Source organism: Taudactylus pleione, unplaced genomic scaffold (assembly GCF_031769625.1).
Source record: "Taudactylus pleione unplaced genomic scaffold, aTauple2 ptg000762l, whole genome shotgun sequence".
Lineage (NCBI taxonomy): Eukaryota > Metazoa > Chordata > Amphibia > Anura > Myobatrachidae > Taudactylus > Taudactylus pleione.
Window position 1 is genome coordinate 4,849,853 of NW_028285164.1, and position 21,418 is coordinate 4,871,270.

General features: G+C 43.6%; 1 protein-coding gene across 1 annotated transcript; it reads right to left on the minus strand.

Annotated features, from left to right (window-relative positions):
* Window positions 1–2,364: 2,364 nt before the first annotated feature.
* Window positions 2,365–20,940, minus strand: LOC148476935 (pyrin-like). Its single transcript, XM_088457503.1, has 5 exons — window positions 20,574–20,940; window positions 18,443–18,526; window positions 15,595–15,678; window positions 12,923–13,006; window positions 2,365–2,923 (listed from the first exon to the last, which is right to left on the minus strand). The coding sequence occupies exons 1-5, from the start codon at window positions 20,857–20,859 to the stop codon at window positions 2,904–2,906; spliced, it is 558 nt and encodes a 185-aa protein (XP_088313629.1). The 5' UTR covers window positions 20,860–20,940; the 3' UTR covers window positions 2,365–2,903.
* Window positions 20,941–21,418: the final 478 nt, after the last annotated feature.

A 21,418-nucleotide genomic window follows, 5' to 3' on the forward strand; every position in this document is an offset into this window, starting at 1 on the left:
GCAGTGCTATGAGACTCAATATGCCACAGTGTAGCGTGCAACTGGCAATGCGGTATATGGCGTACCGTATGGAGCAACAAACTACAGTACTGTAGCTGGGCACATCTACAGTACTTACAGTATAATATATTGATTTTTGTAAGGGTTGGATAACAATACTGAACTACAGTACTATAGTGAACATTAAAAAAATAAATTAAATTATCAAGGTCTCGAACATAAGAAGAGAAGTGTAAGCAAGGCGGATCACCTAACCCCTTGCTCACAAGTCTCTCCTAGTAAGAATTGCATCTGTCCTCTACAGTACTTTATGTGACATCTACAGTACCATATGATGAAGTACTCAGGCGTCTGTAGCATAGAAGTAAGAAATCGAACTTCTACATTGCAGACGTCTGTACAACCCAGTTCCGGGTTCGAAACCTGGAAGGTTAACCTTTTTTTTTTCTAATTATTAGACAGTTAAGGTTACACTTTTTATTTTTAATATTATTATTACAGTCAGTGTGTAATACGGAGATCCCACTTTCACTGTGTGTGAATCATGACCCGCTACTTTATGATCTTCCATGCTGTATGCCATGGCATAGCGCTACAAGGCTATGGCTATGGCGCAGCACCACTGGCAATGCATTGCAACCCCGCCACTGGGCACGCGCCAGAGATCCTATTTGTACCGTAACCCATCAGAACTGGCTATAAGTCACCACAGCTCCAACTGTGCAGACATTGACGCAATTTTGCGGTTTAAATGCAGAGTCAGTTTGTAGTGCAGGGACCTCTCTCTCAAACAGAGTCGACTATCAGTTACTGAACACATTAAATCACTAAAGTTTCCAAGTCTGGGACAGCATTGCCATTGACGCAAGTTTGCGCTCTAGAGCACAGTCAGTTTGTAAAACAGAGACTTCCCTCCAAACAAAGTCCACTACTGTAGCACTTTCTGAAGTCATGAATTTACTATTGTGTATACTGTACGGTAAGTCTCGGATAGTGAAGAATGGCACAAGTGTGAAAATTCAACAGTACTGTAGCAATACAGACAACTGGGCATGCAATATGGCATAGTGCTACTTGGTTTATGGATTGGCTCCACTGGACATGCGGCACACATTCCATTGTGATTGAAACCCGACCACTGGGCATGCGCTGTCATTGACGCAATTTTGCGGTTTAAACGCACAGTCAGTTTGTTATACAGAGACCAGTCTCTTTAACAGAGCCCATTACCACTTGATGGTCATAAAAAATCACTATAATGTCCACGCCTATGTCAGCGCCGGCATTGACGCAAGTTTGCATTCTAAGGTACAGTACTGTATGTACAATAATAAAAATCCCATTTTCGCTGTTTGACTCCTGAAGCACACTGGGCATGCGCTCCACATGTACTGTATTGAATACTGAATATTTTAAGTGAAGATTTTAAAAATAATAAAAAAAAACATATTTTCAAGGTCTCGAACCCACGGAACAAGAAGATGGGAGAAGCAGTGATACTAGGCATTAGACCGCTAGGCCACACGCTTCACCCATTACTAGAGTTCTGTAGTTTGTAAAGTCTAATGTCTAAGTCTGGGTCAGTGCCGACAGTACTGCATTTACATTTGCGCAAACACAGTATGATTTCAACCGTCAGTGGGTAATACAGAGCTTAATGATTTCAAACTGGATTAGACATTCTTCTACCGCTTTATTATACCGTACATTCCTGATTCCATGTGGAAAATGCTGTAATACTGTATAGTGTACCGAATCACCGCTTCTGTCAAACAATCATCGGGCAGTGATACAGAACATACCGTACGGTACATTGGAAATCACACGCATGCGCTATGTAGTTTAGGAAAAGTGACACCTGGTGGGCAAAATGTTGTATTACGCGTAATGAAATCAGACGTATGCGCTATGTAGTTTAGGAAAAGTGACATCTGGTGGGCAAAATGTTGTATTACACGTAATGAAATCAGATGTATGCGCTATGTAGTTTAGGAAAAGTGACATCTGGTGGGCAAAAAGTTGTATTACACGTAATGACTTTTTTCATTACTAAACTTTCTTTGTGGTGCGACTCATGGCGTGGGGTGTGGCGCGCCATGCGTGGCGTGAGAGATAACGCTGTGATGCCACGTTATAGCTGGGCACATCATTATCTATGAATCCTCCTTCCACCCTTATAAGTCCAGTGCCATAAAAGACATAATCAAAGGGATAGGGACCATAGTGTAATATGTTTTAAACACAACAATTTTAATAAGAACATACAACAATGGTTCGTAAAAGAATCCAAACATCAAACAGAAAAAATATTCTTCTTTAAAAAATATATGAACTCCAGTTCATCTATATCATAAAAGTGCAGGTTTATAAGGTGGGTAATTACCGGGTTTCCCCTTGCATACAGGCAAATAAAGTCTCAATCTGGTGGCCTCCGGAAGCTCCAATTTGATTCCTTTATGGTCGGGGGTAATCCCTAGAACATCCACCCTTCAAATATTTCAGTCTGCACCACAGGCTAATGCGTTTCAAGAGTCACTGCTCTCTTCCTCAAGGCAAATGTGGTTCAGACTGTGTAATGTCGGCCTTATATACCCATCTTCTCAATTACTTCCAGGTCAAGTTCACCTCTATTTTGCATATCCGAGTGTTCTCCCGTTTCATCACTTCCAGTGACCGTGGCCATCTTACTTGAGGCATCAAGCGTCCTGGACAAAGCGCCATATTTGGAAGGTCCATTAGACATAGAAACTTTCCAGGTTCTTTTAACCTCCATTCTAAATCAAAAAAGATGTCCACATTGTCTCTGCCATCCTTATTAAGGGCACCCATACTTATCCTTAGGTGCCTTATCATTATTTTCCTAGAAAAAACGGAAACCGTTCTGGATCTAGATGCCTTAATATCTATAGAAAACGGAGTGAACCTAAAATAATAAAAGATAAATGTTATAGAAATGGATAATATAACCCCAAATATATACACACAATAAATAAAACATATGATCAATATAAAATAGATGTATAATATAATTCTAAAATGAATCAATAAATGCCATAAAAAATAAATCCATAAAAACCATCAAAAATAAATAAATGAATAAATAGTAAAATTTGAGATGGGATCATAAAAACCACTTTAATTCAAAATCAGAGTTTAGACCATTGGAGATTAGTGTCTTTAGTTTAAAAATCCAATTCATCTCTCTCTTGGCTAAACGGTTTTCTAAATCTCTATTCTCCCATGTATTCTTTATATTTTCTATGGCCATGAAGCTAGTAATTTCTTTAGTAGAACAATTATGCATTTCTTTGAAATATTTTGAGAGAGCATGAGTTAATAGGCCCTTTCTTATATTTCGCAGATGTTTGCTTATCCTAGTTTTAAGGGCTCGACTGGTTCTACCTACATAAATGAGTTTACAACTACATTCTATGAGGTAAATGACACTAGTCGTGTGACATGTCATAAACTGATTTATTAAAAAAAAATTGCCATTCCTTTCGAATACCTCATATTTCGATTGCCCAGTCACAATCTCTCTGCATGCGGCAAAACTGCCACATCTGAAGAAGCCTTTATTTCTTATTGGGTGGGTAGATGTTTCTGGTAAGGCACTATTTGTTAGAAGACTTTTTAAATTAGGTGCCTTGCGATATATGTGATAGGGACGTTCAGGTATCATTATTTTCAAGACCAGATCTTTTAGAAGGAGATGACAATGCTTTTTAATGATGGTTTCTATCTGTCTGTGTTGTGCCGAATATCCTGTGATAAATGCAAATTGAAACCTATCATTTTTACGTTTGTCTTTAATAGTGTTATCAAGTAAATCCTCTCTGTTTTTATCCAAAGTTTCTTTTTTATGCTGATCCAATAAATTGGTGTCATAGCCTTTTTCTATAAACCTTTGTTCCATGGCTTCAATTTGCAGCTCACATTCCTCCTTTTTACTACAGTTACATCTCAACCTTAGATATTGACTTTTCGGGACGCTTCTTAACCAGTTTCTAAGATGTTGACTGGTACTCGCAATGAAATTGTTTGCATCTGTAGGTTTACTATAACTTCTTGGGTGTAGTTCATTATTATCCACATAGATGGTTAAATCTAAAAAATGAATTTTCTTTCTACTGCATTGAAACGTTAAAAAAATATTAAAATCATTATTATTAAGATCATTATAAAAAAGCGCCAGATTTTCCTCATTAACGCTCCATAAAAAGAGGATATCATCTATATAATGGTAGCACCATTGGAGGTTCACCATAGGTTCTTTCATGATTACCTCCTCTTCCCAGTACGCCATGTGGTATGCTAGTGTATAAAGAGGATACATCTGCTGTAACAAGAGTCATTTCTTCCACCCATTGTACATTATTTATTTTCCTTAGAACATCTGTGGTGTCCTTCAAATGACATTTCATTTTCTCTACCAGTGGTTGTAAATAAGAGTCTATATATTCCAATAAATTCGTTGTCAAACTTCCTACTCCTGCCACTATTGGTCTTCCTGATGGCTTAGTAACACACTTATGAACTTTAGGTAAAGTGTATATGGTTGGAGTATTAGGATCCTCTATTTTCAAATAATCTTACTCTTTTTTCGTGATCACTCCATTCTGGGATGCTTCATCTTAAAATTTGTAGTAATTTGTTTTAATCCTTACTGTGGGATCACTCTTCAATTTCCGATAAGTTTTTGCATCACTTAGGTGTCTGTCTATTTCTGCGACATAATCGTCTTTATTTAAAATCGCGACTCCCCCACCCTTATCACAAGGTTTGATTATAATATTTCCATCCTTTTGTAGATTTTTTATAGCTTCTCTTTCCTTCTTATTCAGATAAAACTTCTTCAGACCCGCTTTTTCAAGCTTCTCTATATCAAGTAGAACTCATTTTTGGAAGCTATCTAAAAGGCTTCCCTTCATATGTCTAGGATAAAATGTGGAGCGTTTTTTAAATATATTAGTTTCTGTCTCTTCTTCTATTTCATTATTTTCCTCATTTTTCTCTGCAAAAAATGTTTTAATCATTAGTTTTCTCACAAATCTTTCTACATCTAAATAGGTCTCAAATTGTTAAATTTTATTGCTGGGGGCAAACTTCAACCCTTTTAGAAGGAGATCTTCCTCTTCCTTTTTTTTAAAGTCTCTTACTTAAATTGAAGATCTTACTTTGATTATTCACCATTATATTTCTTTTGATCTCCTTTTGATGTTGTTGTTCCTTTCTTATCTTCCGTTTCTTCTTTTTATATATCAATATTTTTTCTTTACATCCCCCCCTTTTCCCTCTAACTCTTTTTTGTTGTTTTCCTAAATTTTTTATCGTTTTTTTGGTCTTCCCCAACCTTCTTCTAAAAAAGGTTTTGACCTGTTAGTGTAGATCCAATTCCTTTCTTCCACCTGGTTCCTATCTTCATCTTGCATCCAAGTTTGAGGAAATCTATCACGTCCTGATCTTTCCCCTCTCTGTATCCATCTATCTCTTTCATTTCTTTCATTTTTTCCAGAAAAATAGTCTTTTCCCCATTGTTCTCTACGATTTCTTGTATTAAATGGTTTCCATCTCGTATCCTCGTATTTCATTTCATTTCTATATCTTAAAGTTTCGTTTCCATGTGATATTCTATGGTCTTTTCTAATAGTCCATTTCCTTCTACTATCATCTACATCTTCATGCATCTTTCTGTATCCACTATTATATCGATTTCCAAAGTTCCTAGAGAAGGGACTCTTATTGTGACTAAATATCTTTTGTTTTTCTCTTCCTTCCTCTTCATCCCTTATATTCCTCCAGATATTATTCTTAGATTTTTCCTTCTTCATCATATATTCCAGAGATGCAGGTATATCTGATATTTCTTCCACATCCTCTGAATCTGATTCCATTGAATATTGTGATCCCTCATTCACCCTTTCTCTAAAGAAATCTCCTTTACCTTCTTTATAGAACTTATGGTCTCTTTTCAACTTCTTTTGTTTCTTCTTTATTATCTCCTTGGTATTTTTTATTATTTTAGACTCAATTTCTTTCTCCGCTCTTTTAAATTCTGATTGTTCTTTAAACTGCTCTACTAAAATATATAATGCGTCTATCTCTTCTTTGATCTTTTTAATTCTCTCCCTTCTTTCCTTTAAAATTAGATCCATTAGCGAAAATGAGCATGTTTCCAAGGTTCTAATCCACTCATCCCTGAAAGACTCATCCGAGTCTTCAAAAGACGGTAATTTCTTTAACCTCAGACCTTTAGGAATTATTTGATCGGCAACATATTTTTCTAATGTGACTGTCTCCCACCACAGGCGATTTTCTTTTAATAATAATTTTTCTAATTTCTTACAAGCTAAATCTACTTCACCATCATAACACCCGGGACTCTCATCATTAAAAATTTATTTTAATGGTTCTTCCCTGTTTATTAAATGTTTGAACATTTTTCACTTCCTACTAAAGCCAGACTCTGAAAAACCTACTCTATATAGGGTACCTATAGATCAAACGTGAATAAAAATGAGTGTGTTACCAGGCGCCTATGTGTAAAAAAAATTTTGCAGAGAAAAATGAGGAAAATAATGAAGTAGAAGAAGAGCCAGAAACTAATAAATTTAAAAATGCTCCACATTTTATCCTAGACATAAGGGAAGCCTTTTAGATAGCATCCAAAAATCAGTTCTACTTGATATAGAGAAGCTTGAAAAAGCAGGTTTGAAGAAGTTTAATCTAAATAAGGAGGAAAGAGAAGCTATAAAAAATCTAAAAAAGGATGGAAATATTATCATCAAACCTTGTGATAATGATGGGGGAGTCGTGATTTTAAATAAAGACAATTATGTCACAGAAATAGACAGGCAACTAAGTGATGCAAAAACTTATCGGAAATTGAAGAGTGATCTCACAGTAAGGATTAAAACAAATTACTACAAATTTTTAGATGAAGCATCCCAGAATGGAGTGATCACGAAAAAAGAGTACGATTATTTGAAAATAGAGGATCCTAATACTGAAACCATATACACTTTACCTAAAGTTCATAAGTGTGTTACTAAGCCACCAGGAAGACCAATAGTGGCAGGAGTAGGAAGATTGACAACAAATTCATCGGAATATATAGACTGTTATTAACAACCGCTGGTAGAGAAAACGAAATGTCATTTGAAGGACACCATAGATGTTCTAAGGAAAATAAATAATGTACAATGGGTGGAAGAAATGACTCTTGTTACAGCAGATGTATCCTCTTTATACACTAGCATACCACATGATAAAGGTCTAGTGGCAATAAAGTGGCATTTCTAGAAGAATAACCTCACCCAAGATAAGAAAGATTTTATAATGAGAGGCGTTAATTTTATCCTTTGTAATAATTATTTTTATTTTAATGGAGATTATTATATCCAATTGAACGGCACCACCATGGGTACAAAATTCGCTCCCAGCTACGCCAACTTATTTATGGCATACTGGGAAGAGGAGAAATCATGAAAGAACCTAGGGTGAACCTCCAATGGTGCTACTGTTATATAGACGATATCCTCTTTTTATAGAGTGGTAATGAGGAAAATCTGGCTCTTTTTTATAATGATCTTAATAATAATGATTTTAATATTTTTTTAACATTTCAATCCAGTAGAAAGGAAATTCATTTTTTAGATTTAACCATCTATGTGGATAATAATGAACTACACACAAAACGTTACAGTAAACCTACAGACGCAAACAATTTCATTGCGAGTACCAGTCAACCTCATAGAAACTGCTTAAGAAGCGTTCCGAAAAGTCAATATCTAAGGTTGAGACGTAGTAAAAAGGAGGAATGTGAGCTGCAAATTGAAGCCATGGAACAAAGGTTTATAGAAAAAGGCTATGACACCAATTTATTGGATCAGCATAAAAAAGAAACTTTGGATAAAAACAGAGAGGATTTACTTGATAACACTATTATAGACAAACGTAAAAATGATAGGTTTCAATTTGCATTTATCACAGGATATTCGGCACAACACAGACAGATAGAAACCATCATAAATAAACATTGGCATCTCCTTCTTAAAGATCCGGTCTTGAAAAAAATGATACCAGAACGTCCCTATCACATATATCGCAAGGCACCTAATTTAAAAAGTTTTCTAACAAATAGTGCCTTACCAGAAACATCTACCCACCCAATAAGAAATAAAGGCTTCAGATGTGGCAGTTGTGCCGCATGCAGAGAGATTGTGACTGGGCAAACGAAATATGAGGAATTCGAAAGGAATGGCTAAAAATTTTAATTAAATTAGTTTACGACATGTCACACGACTAGTGTCATTTACCTCATAGAATGTAGTTGTAAACTCATTTATGTAGGTAGAACCAGTCGTGCCCTTAAAACTAGGGTAAGTGAACATCTGCAAAATATAAGAAAGGGCCTATTAACTCATGCTCTCTCAAAATATTTCAAAGAAACGCATAATTGTTCTACTAAAGAAATTACTAGCTTCATGGCCATAGAAAATATAAAGAATACATGGAAGAATAGAGATTTAGAAAACCGTTTAGCCAAGAGAGAGATGAATTGGATTTTTAAACTAAAGATACTAATCCCCAATGGTCTAAACTCTGATTTTGAATTAAAGTGGTTTTTATGATCCCATCTCAAATTTTACTATTTATTCATTTATTTATTTTTTATGGATTTATTTTTTATGGCATTTATTGATTCATTTTAGAATTATATTATACATCTATTTTATATTGATCATATGTTTTATTTAATGTGTGTATATATTTGGGGTTATATTATCCATTTCTATAAGATTTATCTTTTATTATTTTAAGTTCACTCCATTTTCTATAGATATTAAGGCATTTAGATCAAGAATGGTTTCCGTTTTTTCTAGGAAAATAATGATAAGGCACCTAAGGATAAGTATGGGTGCCCTTAATAAAGATGGCATAGACAATGTGGACATCTTTTTTTATTTAGATTGGAGGTTAAAAGAACCTGGAAAGTTTCTATTTCTAAAGGACCTTCCAAATATGGCGCTTTGTCCAGGATGCTTGATGCCTCAAGTAAGATGGCCAAGGTAACTGGAAGTAATGAAACGGGAGAACACTCAGATATGCAAAATAGAGGTGAACTTGACCCGGAAGTAATTGAGAAGATGGGTATATAAGGCCAACATTTCACAGTCTGAACCAAATTTGCCTTGAGGAAGAGAGCAGTGACTCTTGAAACGCGTTGGGATGTGGTGGAGAATGAAAGGTTTGAAGGGTGGATGTTCTAGGGATTACCCCCGACCATAAAGGAATCAAATTGGAGCTTCCGGAGGCCACCAGATTGAGACTTTATTTGCCTGTATGCAAGGGGAAACCCGATAATTACCCACCTTATAAACCTGCACTTTTATGATATAGATGAACTGGAGTTCATATATTTTTTTAAAGAAGAATATTTTTTCTGTTTGATGTTTGGATTCTGTTACGAACCATTGTTGTATGTTCTTATTAAAATTGTTGTGTTTTACACTATGGTCCCTATCCCTTTGATTATGTCTTTTATGGCCCTGGACTTATAAGGGAGGAAGGAGGATTCAGATTCATGTCTATGATCCAGACCATATTATTAAGGGAAGTATATTGATGACATATGATACTCACTTTTTTGCTTATATCAGAGCATTGTAGTCTGCAATATTTTTTTAGTTTATGTTCTAGTTGTTTGAGTTATAATAGGGTATAACTTTTTTTGTGGATAGAAGTGCAGCATAAGATATACACATAGGCGCCTGGTAACACACTCATTTTTATTCATGTTTGTTCCCATGGGAACGCCTACCGTCTGGGGCCAGCCCCACTGACATCACAAGTGATGTCAGTGGGAGTGCCTTCGGCTCTGATAGAGCCGAAAGCACTCCAGGACTTGCGGCAACGAGACCCTACCACAAGGGTCTCGTCGCAAGCCCGATGGTCATGATGGTCTTGACCATTGCGACCATCTTTTTGGCCGCTCGCTATAGCTGTGGGTGGTCACCCACAGCTATGCAAGTGGCCAGGAGGCTGCTCTAAAAAAAGAGAAGGACGGCCCTGATTCAGAGCGAGCGCTCTGTCAGAGCATCCTGCTCTGAATCAGGGCCAGAGTCCCAGCTCGGAACTGCTGTCAGTTCAGATCTCTGATTTAAAGAAACGAATCTCAGGTTATGAATTGCATGCAAACATGTTTTATAAGGTATTCAAAACCAAATCCCAACTAAAATAATTGAGGGCGGTTTTGCCAAAACCTAAACATGATTATAAATTAGAACCAAAATGAAAAAACATGGGGATCCGCGTACATCTCAAGTTCTTTTCCACCACCTGTGACCGGACTCCTTTCGTCTAGGGCGGCCCTGGTCAAGGGTTAGCGCTTTTGGACTCCCACTCACCGTCAGTGACCGCCTGTCACTGACTCCGCCCACGGTGCCATGGGCGTTTACTGATGCTGCCACCACCAAGCTCCTTTCAGCGGTGCTTGGAACTGCTTTTTAAGTACAAACAGGCTCCTACCTCGGCACCCGGAACCGCTTCTGCTGCATATGCGTTTGACTAGCTGTGGCCACACCCCCTGTTTGGTGTCAGCTGATTCCTCCTGATCCCTCGAAATGGACCAGGTCTGCATGGTAGCTTGGTAGAGGGCTTGAAATTGGAGACTCTGAGCTCTTACACAGAACAGGCGGAGAACGGAATAGCGTTTGGCGCAATTCTGTTGGTCGCAGGATTGAGATGCAATTGAATAGGCAAAGGTGTTTATTGCTCAAAGTCCTGAAAGAGACTCAACCTTCCGAATGAAGAGGTACATTAGCATACAGGAATCATATCAGTCAGCAGTTCTTCTCCTCAAAGAATTTACAGGGTTGTACAATATTATCAGGCACGAAGCCATCTTTTATGCTACTTCAATACACATTTCCACAGGGAGTAAGCCCACCCTGTGATTTTCAACCAATCTTCTTAAGTGCATGACCTGTGCATGTGCTGGCCACATGCACATTTAACATTGTGCCCTATGTACAGGGGGGAGCGGTCACTCCTTGGTGTCCGAGCCTGCCCACAGAGCTCGGCACACCCACGGCTCTGACTCGTCTGGAAGGCAAAAGCTTTCCCGCAAAAAAACGACTTCCAGGAATCTGCTAAGGGACAAAGCCTGCCACCTCTGCTTGAACCTGAGCTCCAGAGGTGGGCAAGCAGGGTCCCTGGACAGCGTTTCCTGGCCACGGAAGGGAGCTAATTTGGAGCTCCCCGAAATGGTTAGCTGGCTGCCTTAGCCAGCTTCCTATGCACCCCCTCATACCACTTCCAGGCATGAGGCTGCATAGGGGGACATCTTATTCCTTCTGGAAGGGGCTGGGGGATCCAGGTAAGTGCACTTTTACTTAAATTATACATTTAAAATGCATTGCGTTTTTACATACATCCCAAGCCTGTTCCCTGCATCAGGTTGTTACACACTTGCAACACTGTAGCCCAGGACCTGCTGTCCTGGCTCAGTGCTGTGCCCACCATTTTAAATACATTTTGTTTATTTGTATATTTTACACTGCCCAGTGCTCAGCACTGGGTTCCCCTAGCCCTGCAGTCCTGGACTGCTGGGGCTCTCTGCTGTTTCCTGCTCACAGTGCTGGGGGTCCGGAGAGCTGGCTCTCCTTGCCCCCCAGCATGCAGCCACTTGGCTTTGGAGCTGGGGCACCGGGAGCGGTGCTCCCGGTCCCCAGTGGTCAGTGCACAGCACCACCTGTGCGTCACTTAGCCCTACAGTCCGGGACAAGCTTGTCCCGGCAGCAGTGGTGTTCTGTCCCCATCTGCCATGCTACACTGGGAGCCGGCTGTCCCGGTCTCCCAGCGGCTAGCCACTGAGCCCTGCAGTCCGGGACATGAGTCCTGGCTGCAGTAGCTTCTTGCTGTCCGGTGCATTGGGATGCCGGAAGCTCTGCTCCCGGTCCCCAGTAGTCGGCACATAGCCCAGCAGTCTCCGGAGGTGGCTCGGGGGCTGTAGCACAACACACAGTCCCCTGACGCCAATCACCTTGCCAGGTAGCTGGGGCAGCGGGAGCTGAGCTCCCAGCCCCCAGCAGTTGGCATCCAGCCCTGCCCTCCGCTGCCTGACCGCAGTAAGCAGCCAGCACGGAGGGACTAGCGGCATCCCTGTGGAGCTGGGATGCCGGAAGTCACACTCCCTGGTCCCAGCTTGGAGCGCAGAGTGGCTCCATGCACTCCATTCTCCCCCGGTGTGGCCGGACAGCGGCAGAGAAATCTATTTTTAAAACATTTAATTAAAACACTCGGCACCTAGCGCCGATATTACATTTTAAATATGGCGCCTAGCGCCCATTGTCCTTTTAGAAAATGGTGCCACAGCACAGGGGTTAACCCCTTCAGTGCCACGGCAGCCATTAACCCTGTGTGGCTGGCCTCCGGCCACACCATCTGTTTAGGGTGTGTGTGAGTGTGTATGTGTGGTCATGTGTGCACATGCGTGTGTACAAATGGGATAGTGGGGGATTCACAAGCCACAATCTCCCTGGCGAGATCTGTGAGCGGGGTCATTTTAGGGAGGTATAATCCTTGGCTTATACGGAAAGGCTGACATTTTCCGCAAGGTACACTACGGCGGACAGAGGAGAGACTTGTAGGTGAGGATATACTGATCTTTCCCCTTCACAAGACAGTGACAAAGGATTATTTACTCCCAGTGATATGTACTATTAACATAGGCATATGCACCAGTCTGAGTGTCCTCATCCTGACTCTAACCATTTACTACACAAACTGAATATATAAATGTCATGAATTTTCATTTAATAAAATGTAAAGAAAGAGCTGATGTGTCCTGTGTAGACCAGGACAGATTTTCCCAACATACTGTAGCAGCATAAAGTCATCCAAAGTGCCCAGAACCTACCTGCCTTCTCTATCTCATCTTCTGTCACCTCAGTACTACATCCTGCAGCGGTGTCTGTACCGTATCCTTCCCCAGAACTATCCACTGCAAATATAACAGCAAGAGGCAGAATCAATTAGTAATCAGGCAGAATGTCTTTATGTACATTAGATTACATGAGCAGTTAGCGATTTCCTTCCTGTGTGTCCCGCAGTCAGCATGTCAGTGACATTGGGGGAGATGCTCAGCTGCCATTTTCCCGGAGTGAACTCACCGATGCTCTACACTAGAGTGGAGGGGGCCCATACAGAGACTGCAGTGCACACTGGTCCCCAGGGGTGTATCTAGGAATCCGAGCACCCCTGGCAAGGTAATGGACTGGCACCCCCCTCCCCAATCATTTCAGGAAGTGCCCCCAGTAGTAGTCCCCTCTATGCAGTGCCCCCATACTTGCCTACTTTTGAAAACTAGTTTCAGGGAGATTGTAGCATGCGTTAATGTGGCGCGCTGGTAACGGGACATGTCATGCTCTGCTCAAAGGTTGTATCTAACTCCACCTGTGGGCGTATCTATTGACACTCCAGGTGTTTCCTGCAGTGAGCCAGGAGACTCCCACTGGATAGGTAAGTATGCTCCTTACCGATACAGTGTCTAGCATATACCCCATAGTGCCCAGAAGTCGCACAACCCCCATACCCATACAGTGCTCAGCAAACACCCCCATACCCAAAATGTTCAGTATACACCCTCCCATACCCATAGAGTAATCACCATGCATCCTTCCATACCAACACAGTGCCCAGCATGCACCCCCTCCATACCCACACAGTGCTCAGTATACACACCCCATACCAACAGTGCCCTGTATAATCCCCAACATATACCATACAGTGCCCAGCATACATACCCAGACAATGCCCAGCATGCACACCCCATACCAACAGTGCCCTGTATATACCATATACCATACAGTTCTCAGCATGCACACCCAATACCCATACAGTAATCACCATGTACCAACACAGTGCTCAGTATACACACCCCAGACCAACACAGTGCGCAGTATATACCCCCACATATGCCATACAGTGCTCAGCATGCACACTCCATACCCATACAGTGCCCAGCATGCACACCTCATACCTATGCAGTGCCCAGCATGCACACCCCATACCAACACACACACAGTACCCATCATACACCCCAATACAGTGATCAACATATGCCCCCTATACCCACAAACTCAAAGTGCCCAGCATAAACCCCCCTACCCATACAGTACCACCATGCACCCCCCACATACATAGTGCCAGACACACACAGTACAGTAATACGTTACTATTCTATACCTGTAGCACAGCCACACAACATCTGTCATGGCCCTGTGTCCAGCAGCAGAGAGCAGGGATAACTAGAGGAGAGGGTAAATACTGCCCTCACTGCAGAAGGGTGGTGGCCATGTTGCTGAAGCTCTACAATTCCGGACACCTCTCTTTCATATGCTTTCCCCTGGTGACTGCCGGCTGCAGTTACAGCTAGAGAAGGTACTCTACAATTGCCGACAGCAGAGGAATGCGGGTGATTTAATTAAGTTTCTGAGGCATCAGTAGACTGTGCCTTGATCCGGGAGTCTCCCACAGGAATAGGGAGGGTAGGGCAGGTATGAGTGCCCCCAGTAGTAGTCCCCTCTATGCATTGCCCCCAGTAGTAGTCCCCCTTATGCATTGCCTCCAGTAGTACTCCCCCTATACAGTGCCCCCAGTAGTAGTCCCCCTATACAGTGCCCCCAGTAGTAATCCCCCCTACACAGTGCCCACAGTAGTGGCCATCACCCCCCCATAATGTGCCCCCAGTAGTGGCCCCCACAATACAGTTCCCCCAGTAGCATCCTTCCCCCCCATAACGTGCCCCCAGCAGAGGTCACTTTCTATACAGTGCCCCCTAGTAGCCATACTCGCACCCCCTGTGCTGTTCCAGCAAAAAAACACAGAAAAAAAAAAAAGGAACTTACCTGATCCCCACTCCTGCCGACGACCGCCACTGTTCAGTCCTCCGGGCTTGCTCTGCACTATGGGGTGGGAGAGACGTCATGACGTCTCTCCCATCACCCACTGCGGAGGGAGCCGGAAGAAGGAGCTCATGAGTGAGCTCCAGCTGGCTCCCTCCATGGACGATGCAGCAGCCAATGAGAGTCTGTGTGACTCTCATTGGCTGGCTGGTATAACAAACACACAGCTGCCACTGGCGGCCATGTGTTTGTAACTGTGTAGGGCAGACTGCTCTAACTGCGGTCTGCCCTACACTAGCGTTGGGTGCGGTTCAAGGCACCGGCTGCACCGCCACTAGTCCTGGCCTGATTCTACCCTTGGCTGCTGGTGGCACTGCCGGATGGTGCCCCCCTTTGGCTGGCACCCTTGGCAAGTGCCATCCTAGCCAATGGGTAGATACGCCCCTGCTGGCCCCCTCCTCACTTAATACACCCCTTGTGATATGTACTATTAACATAGGCATATGCACCAGTCTGAGTGTCCTCATCCTGACTAACCATTTACTACACAAACTGAATATATAAATGTCATGAATTTTTATTTAATAAAATGTACAGAAAGAGCTGATGTGACCTGTGTAGACCAGGACAGATTTTCCCAACATACTGTAGCAGCATAAAGTCATCCAAAGTGCCCAGAACCTACCTGCCTTCTCCATCTCAGCATCTGTCACCTCTGTACTACTTCTTGCAGCGGTGTCTGTACCGTGTCCTTGCCCGAAACTATCTACTGCAAATATAACAGCAAGAGGCAGACTCAATTAGTAATCAGGCAGAATGTCTTTATGTACGTTAGATTACATGAGCAATTAGAAATTTCCTTGCTGTAAGTCCCGCAGTCAGCATGTCAGTGACATTGGGGGAGATGCTCAGCTGCCATTTTCCCGGAGTGAACTCACCGATGCTCTCTACTAGAGTGGAGGGGGCCCAAAGAGAAACTGTAGTGCACACTGGCCCCCAGGGGTGTATCTAGGAATCCGAGCACCCCTGGCAAGGTAATGGACTGGCACCCCCCTCCCCATTAATTTCAGGAAGTGCCCCCAGTAGTAGTCCCCTCTATGCAGTGCCCCCATACTTGCCTACTTTTGAAAACTAGTTTCAGGGAGATTGTAGAATGCGGAATATGGAGGGCTGGTAACGGGACATGTCATGCTCTGCTCAAAGGTTGTATCTAACTCCACCTGTGGGCGTATCTATTGACACTCCAGGTGTTTCCTGCAGTGAGCCAGGAGACTCCCACTGGATAGGTAAGTATGCTCCTTACCGATACAGTGTCTAGCATATACCCCACAGTGCCCAGAAGGCGCACAACCCCCATACCCATACAGTGCTCAGCAAACACCCCCATACCCATAATGTTCCCGATACACCCTCCCATACCCATACAGTAATCACCATGCATCCTTCCATACCAACACAGTGCCCAGCATGCACCCCTCCATACCCACACAGTGCTCAGTATACACACCCCATACCAACAGTGCCCTGTATATACCCCAACATATACCATACAGTGCCCAGCCTACATACCCAGACAATGCCCAGCATGCACACGCCATACCAACAGTGCCCTGTATATACCATATACCATACAGTGCTCAGCATGCACACCCCATACCCATACAGTAATCACCATGTACCAACACAGTGCTCAGTAAACACACCCCATACCAACATAGTGCCCAGTATATACCCCCATACCCATACAGTAATCACCATATACCAACACAGTGCTAAGTTTACACACCCCATACTAACACAGTGCCCAGTTTATACCCCCATACCCATACAGTAATCAGCATGCACCCTCTCCATACCCACACAATGCTCAGTATACACACCACATACCAACAAAGTGCCCACTATATACCCCCGCATATACCACACAGTGCTCAGCATGCACACCCCATACCCCTACAGTGCCCAGCATGCACACCCCATACCCATACAGTGCCCACCATGCACACCCCATACCAACACACACACAGTACCCATCATACACCCCCATATAGTGATCAACATACACCCCCTATACCCACAAACTCAAAGTGCCCAGCATAAAGCCCCCCTACCCATACAGTACCACCATGCAACCCCCACATACATAGTGCCAGACACACACACAGTACAGTAATACATTACTATTCTATACCTGTGGCACAGCCACACAGCATCTGTCATGGCCCTGTGTCCAGCAGCAGAGAGCAGGGATAACTAGAGGAGAGGGTAAATACTGCCCTCACTGCAGAAGGGTGGCAGCCATGTTGCTGAAGCTCTACAATTCCGGACACCTCTCTTTCATATGCTTTCCCCTGGTGACCGCCGGCTGCAGTTGCAGCTAGAGAAGGTGCTCTACAATTGCTGACAGCAGAGGAATGCGGGTGATTTAATTAAGTTTCCGAGGCATCAGTAGACTGTGCCTTGATCCGGGAGTCTCCTACAGGAATTGGGAGGGTAGGCAGTTATGAGTGCCCCCAGTAGTAGTCCCCTCTATGCATTGCCCCCAGTAGTAGTCCCCCTTATGTATTGCCTCCAGTAGTACTCCCCCTATACAGTGCCCCAGTAGTAGTCCCCCCTACACAGTGCCCCCAGTAGCGGCCATCACCCCCCCATAACGTGCCCCCAGTAGCAGCCCCCACACTACAGTTCCCCCAGTAGCATCCATCCCCCCCAAAATGTGCCCCCAGCAGAGGACACTCTCTATACAGTGCCCCCTAGTAGCTACACTCGCACCCCCTGTGCTGTTCCAGAAAAAAAAAAACACACACAGAAAAAAAGAAAAAAAAGAAAATTACCTGATCTCCGCTCCTGCCGACGACCGCCGCTGTCCACTCCTCCGGGCTCACTCTGCACTATGGGGTGGGAGAGACATCATGACGTCTCTCCCATCACCCACTGCGGAGGGAGCCGGAAGATGGAGCTCATGAGTGAGCTCCAGCTGGCTCCCTCTGTGGACGACGCAGCAGCCAATGAGAGTCTGTGTGACTTTCATTGGCTGGCTGCTATAACAAACACACAGCTGCCACTGGCGGCCATGTGTTTGTAACTGTGTAGGGCAGACTGCTCTCACTGCGGTCTGCCCTACACTTGTGGGGCCCGGGGCACTAGCGTTGGGTGCGGTTCAATGCACCGGCTGCACCGCCGCTAGTCCCGGCCTGATTCTACCCCTTGGCTGCTGGTGGCACTGCCGGATGGCGCCCCCCTTTGGCTGGAGCCCCTGGTGAGTGCCATCCTAGCCAATGGGTAGATATGCCCCTGCTGGCCCCTTCCTCACTTAATACACCCCTTGTGATATGTACTATTAACATAGGCATATGCACCAGTCTGAGTGTCCTCATCCTGACTAACCATTTACTACACAAACTGAATATATAAATGTCATGAATTTTCATTTAATAAAATGTACAGAAAGAGCTGATGTGACCTGTGTAGACCTGGACAGATTTTCCCAACATAGCAGCAGCATAAAGTCATCCAAAGTTCCCAGAACCTACCTGCCTTCTCCATCTCATCTTCTGTCACCTCTGTACTACATCCTGCAGCGGTGTCTGTACCGTGTCCTTCCCCAGAACTATCCACTGCAAATATAATAGCAAGAGACAGACTTAATTAGTAATCAGGCAGAATGTATTTATGTACATTAGATTACATGAGCAATTAGCGATTTCCTTTCTGTATGTCCCGCAGTCAGCATATAAGTGACATTGGGGGAGATGCTCAGCTGCCATTTTTCCGGAGTCAACTCACCGATGCTCTACACTAGAGTGGAGGGGGCCCATACAGAGACTGCAGTGCACACTGGCCCCCTCCTCACTTAATACAACCCTGGTGAGATGTACTATTAACATAGGCATATGCACCAGGGGTGGAATGTACTAAAGGAAAAATGTGGTAAAATCCCAGTTTTCTGAGTTTTTACCGCATTTCTATATGTACTAAACCCCGCCCCCACCCTTTTTTCAGCACGGAAGGTAACACCAGAAAAACCTGGCATTACCCTATAGAAACCTATGGGCTTCTTACCGAACCCTGCACCTGACGCTTTGCCGCTGCCTCGCCGCCTCACCATTGCCCAGCGCTGGCCCCCACTCACCTGCTGTCCATGGTCGCCGGCCCGTGCTCCTCCTGGGTCCTCTGCCTCCTCCTCCTCCTAATCTTCCATGTTCGGGGAGGAGGAGGAGGGGCCCGGGGCTTCCTGCACAGGTGACCAGCAGGAATCTCCCAGGGCTCTGAGGGGACGGGGTCCCACAGAGACCCCGTCACCAGGAAATTGGCTGCTTTGCAAAGGGCAGCTCTTATCGCAAGAGCTATCCTTTGCGATACTAATCGCATAGTACATATGCAATTGGTAAGGTTGCGGTGACTGGCGGAATGGTCACCACAACCTTAGTACATCCCGCCCCAGGTGTGCAGGGAGAGTACCCATACAACCTTTAGGCAACCTTAATCCCTACCTAAAGCACCTCCTCCCTGCTGTAGCCAGCTCTCAGGAAAATACTATCCTCTTTTTGAATCCAAGATGGCTGATGTGAATCTGCTGCATCTGAATGGAGCACTTTTACATTGGCCATTTGGGATTGGAAAAGAGGTGGCCTCTTCACTCTGACCATACAACAGTGACGAGGAGACAAAAGCAGTGACTGCAGCCCAGGCCAGGTGAGTATTGTATGGCTGGGGGGGTTATGGGGCAGGTAGTGTATGTCCAAGGAGAGGAATTTAATTGTAGTGTATGTCCAAGGGTGGGTTAGTGGGGCAGATAGTATATGTCCCAAAGGAGGCAGTAGGGTGAGTAAATCTATGTTTAGGAAGGGGTCACACAACCTTTGCCGTGGGCCTGGGATTCCTATGATTATTAAGGCTCATATTGTGCAGCAAAAAAGTTGCTCCTACTTCACCATTTATTGAAGTGAAACAGGAACAATAGCATCAAGATGTATTATTAATTTATTGGCTCCCACTTCCATAGATCTCAAAAAGTCCCCTAGTACATCTCTAACATGCTAATGTATTACACTGCACCTTCTTACCAGCCCCAATGCACATGTGCTAGAGATACATTATGACAAAAGCCACAAGACCTAATTCAGCCCAGATGAAGCATACATCAGGATATCCATAGGTGTTCCCAGTCAGGCCCCGCTGGAGCTCACATACCGGCAGATAACCCTGCTTATAGTTTTCTAATATGTGCTGCACTATATACAGTAGGTGTATGGCAACACCGATCTCTTTAAAAAGTACTCAGAGATCGTAGAGAAAAGTGATTTTTTTCTATGGCAACTACTTTAATACATGTTACAGATCAATACAAGTGTCATATTCCAATGGATCTAGTGCATTAGACACTTACAGTATAACCATGGAATACATCTCCCCGCACTACCGATAAAACTACTAAACACCTGTGATATCCCAATGACCACAGATAATGCGGAAGTTACTGAGACTTTTCACTCTGTATTTTGTGTTATGGATTTTTCATTCCTCGGAAATCCATGTTCCCACCTTACTGACTGTATTATTTGTTATCACCCCGTCACTCGTATTATTTCATGTATATATTAGAAATAACATCAGTCAGTCACATCCATCTGTGCGTTATACAATTACCCATGTGTAAGTTACCTCTCTGTAAGTCCTGCTGGAGATCCTCTCTGACTTTCTTCTCATGTATAGCTTCCAGTACAGCCAGGGTCACCTCAGCCCCATAGGAATCCCCATAGTGTCTCCTGATGAGATCAGCAACATGACTGGGACCTTCTCCCTCCAGCTGATCCTGTGTAATATTTATATAGGTTTCTGCTACTTTCCAGCCATTCAGAGTCTCTTTAAATCTCTTGAAATTCTTCTCATCCAGCTGTGTCAGAGCCCTCACTAGGGCATCTCCTACCGTCAGCCCCGACTCTGCCATTATGGTGTCAGTGACTGCTCAGCGATGGGGAACTTGTGATCCCAATCCAAGCTCCTCTCAGACCTACAATCTCCACACGACCTTCTGTGCACTGGTCTCTCAGTAATTAGGGGATGTTTCACCTGAAAGCAACAAGTTTTATTTGCGTTGTGAGTAGTTATCTATATTGGATTATTTAAAAGACCTTTGAGGTTTATTTATTGGTTACATGGACAAATATAACCTGTATTCTGTTGGTCAGTGTTTGTTAGATACACTCTTTAGGACATATGTAACTGGTACCTCTAACTGCTGCATCTCTGGAATTGATTCAGAGATATTTGCAAGCCCAATGGTTTACGTACATCTCAGATGGTTCTGGGTCTGTGCTGGCGCAGGACCCATTTTTTGCATGTGCAGAAAGGGTCCTGTGCGTTCGGTCGCAAGCCCCCCCCCTCCCTTAGTCACAGCATGACGCTGTGGCATTAGTAGGATGAGGCGGGAGCAGCGACCAGAACCATTCACCAAAATGAGTATCGCTGTATTCAGTTTGAAAGACTTTCCGCCTAGATGGAAAGTC

Coding starts and splice junctions, on each gene's coding strand:
- LOC148476935 (XM_088457503.1), bottom strand. CDS start 20,859: ATGGCAGAGTCGGGGCTGACGGTAGGAGATGCCCTAGTGAGGGCTCTG. Junction 15,679..18,442: donor AGATGAGATGGAGAAGGCAG/GTAGGTTCTGGG, acceptor TTATATTTGCAG/TAGATAGTTTCGGGCAAGGA. Junction 2,924..12,922: donor AGATGAGATAGAGAAGGCAG/GTAGGTTCTGGG, acceptor TTATTATTTTAG/GTTCACTCCGTTTTCTATAG.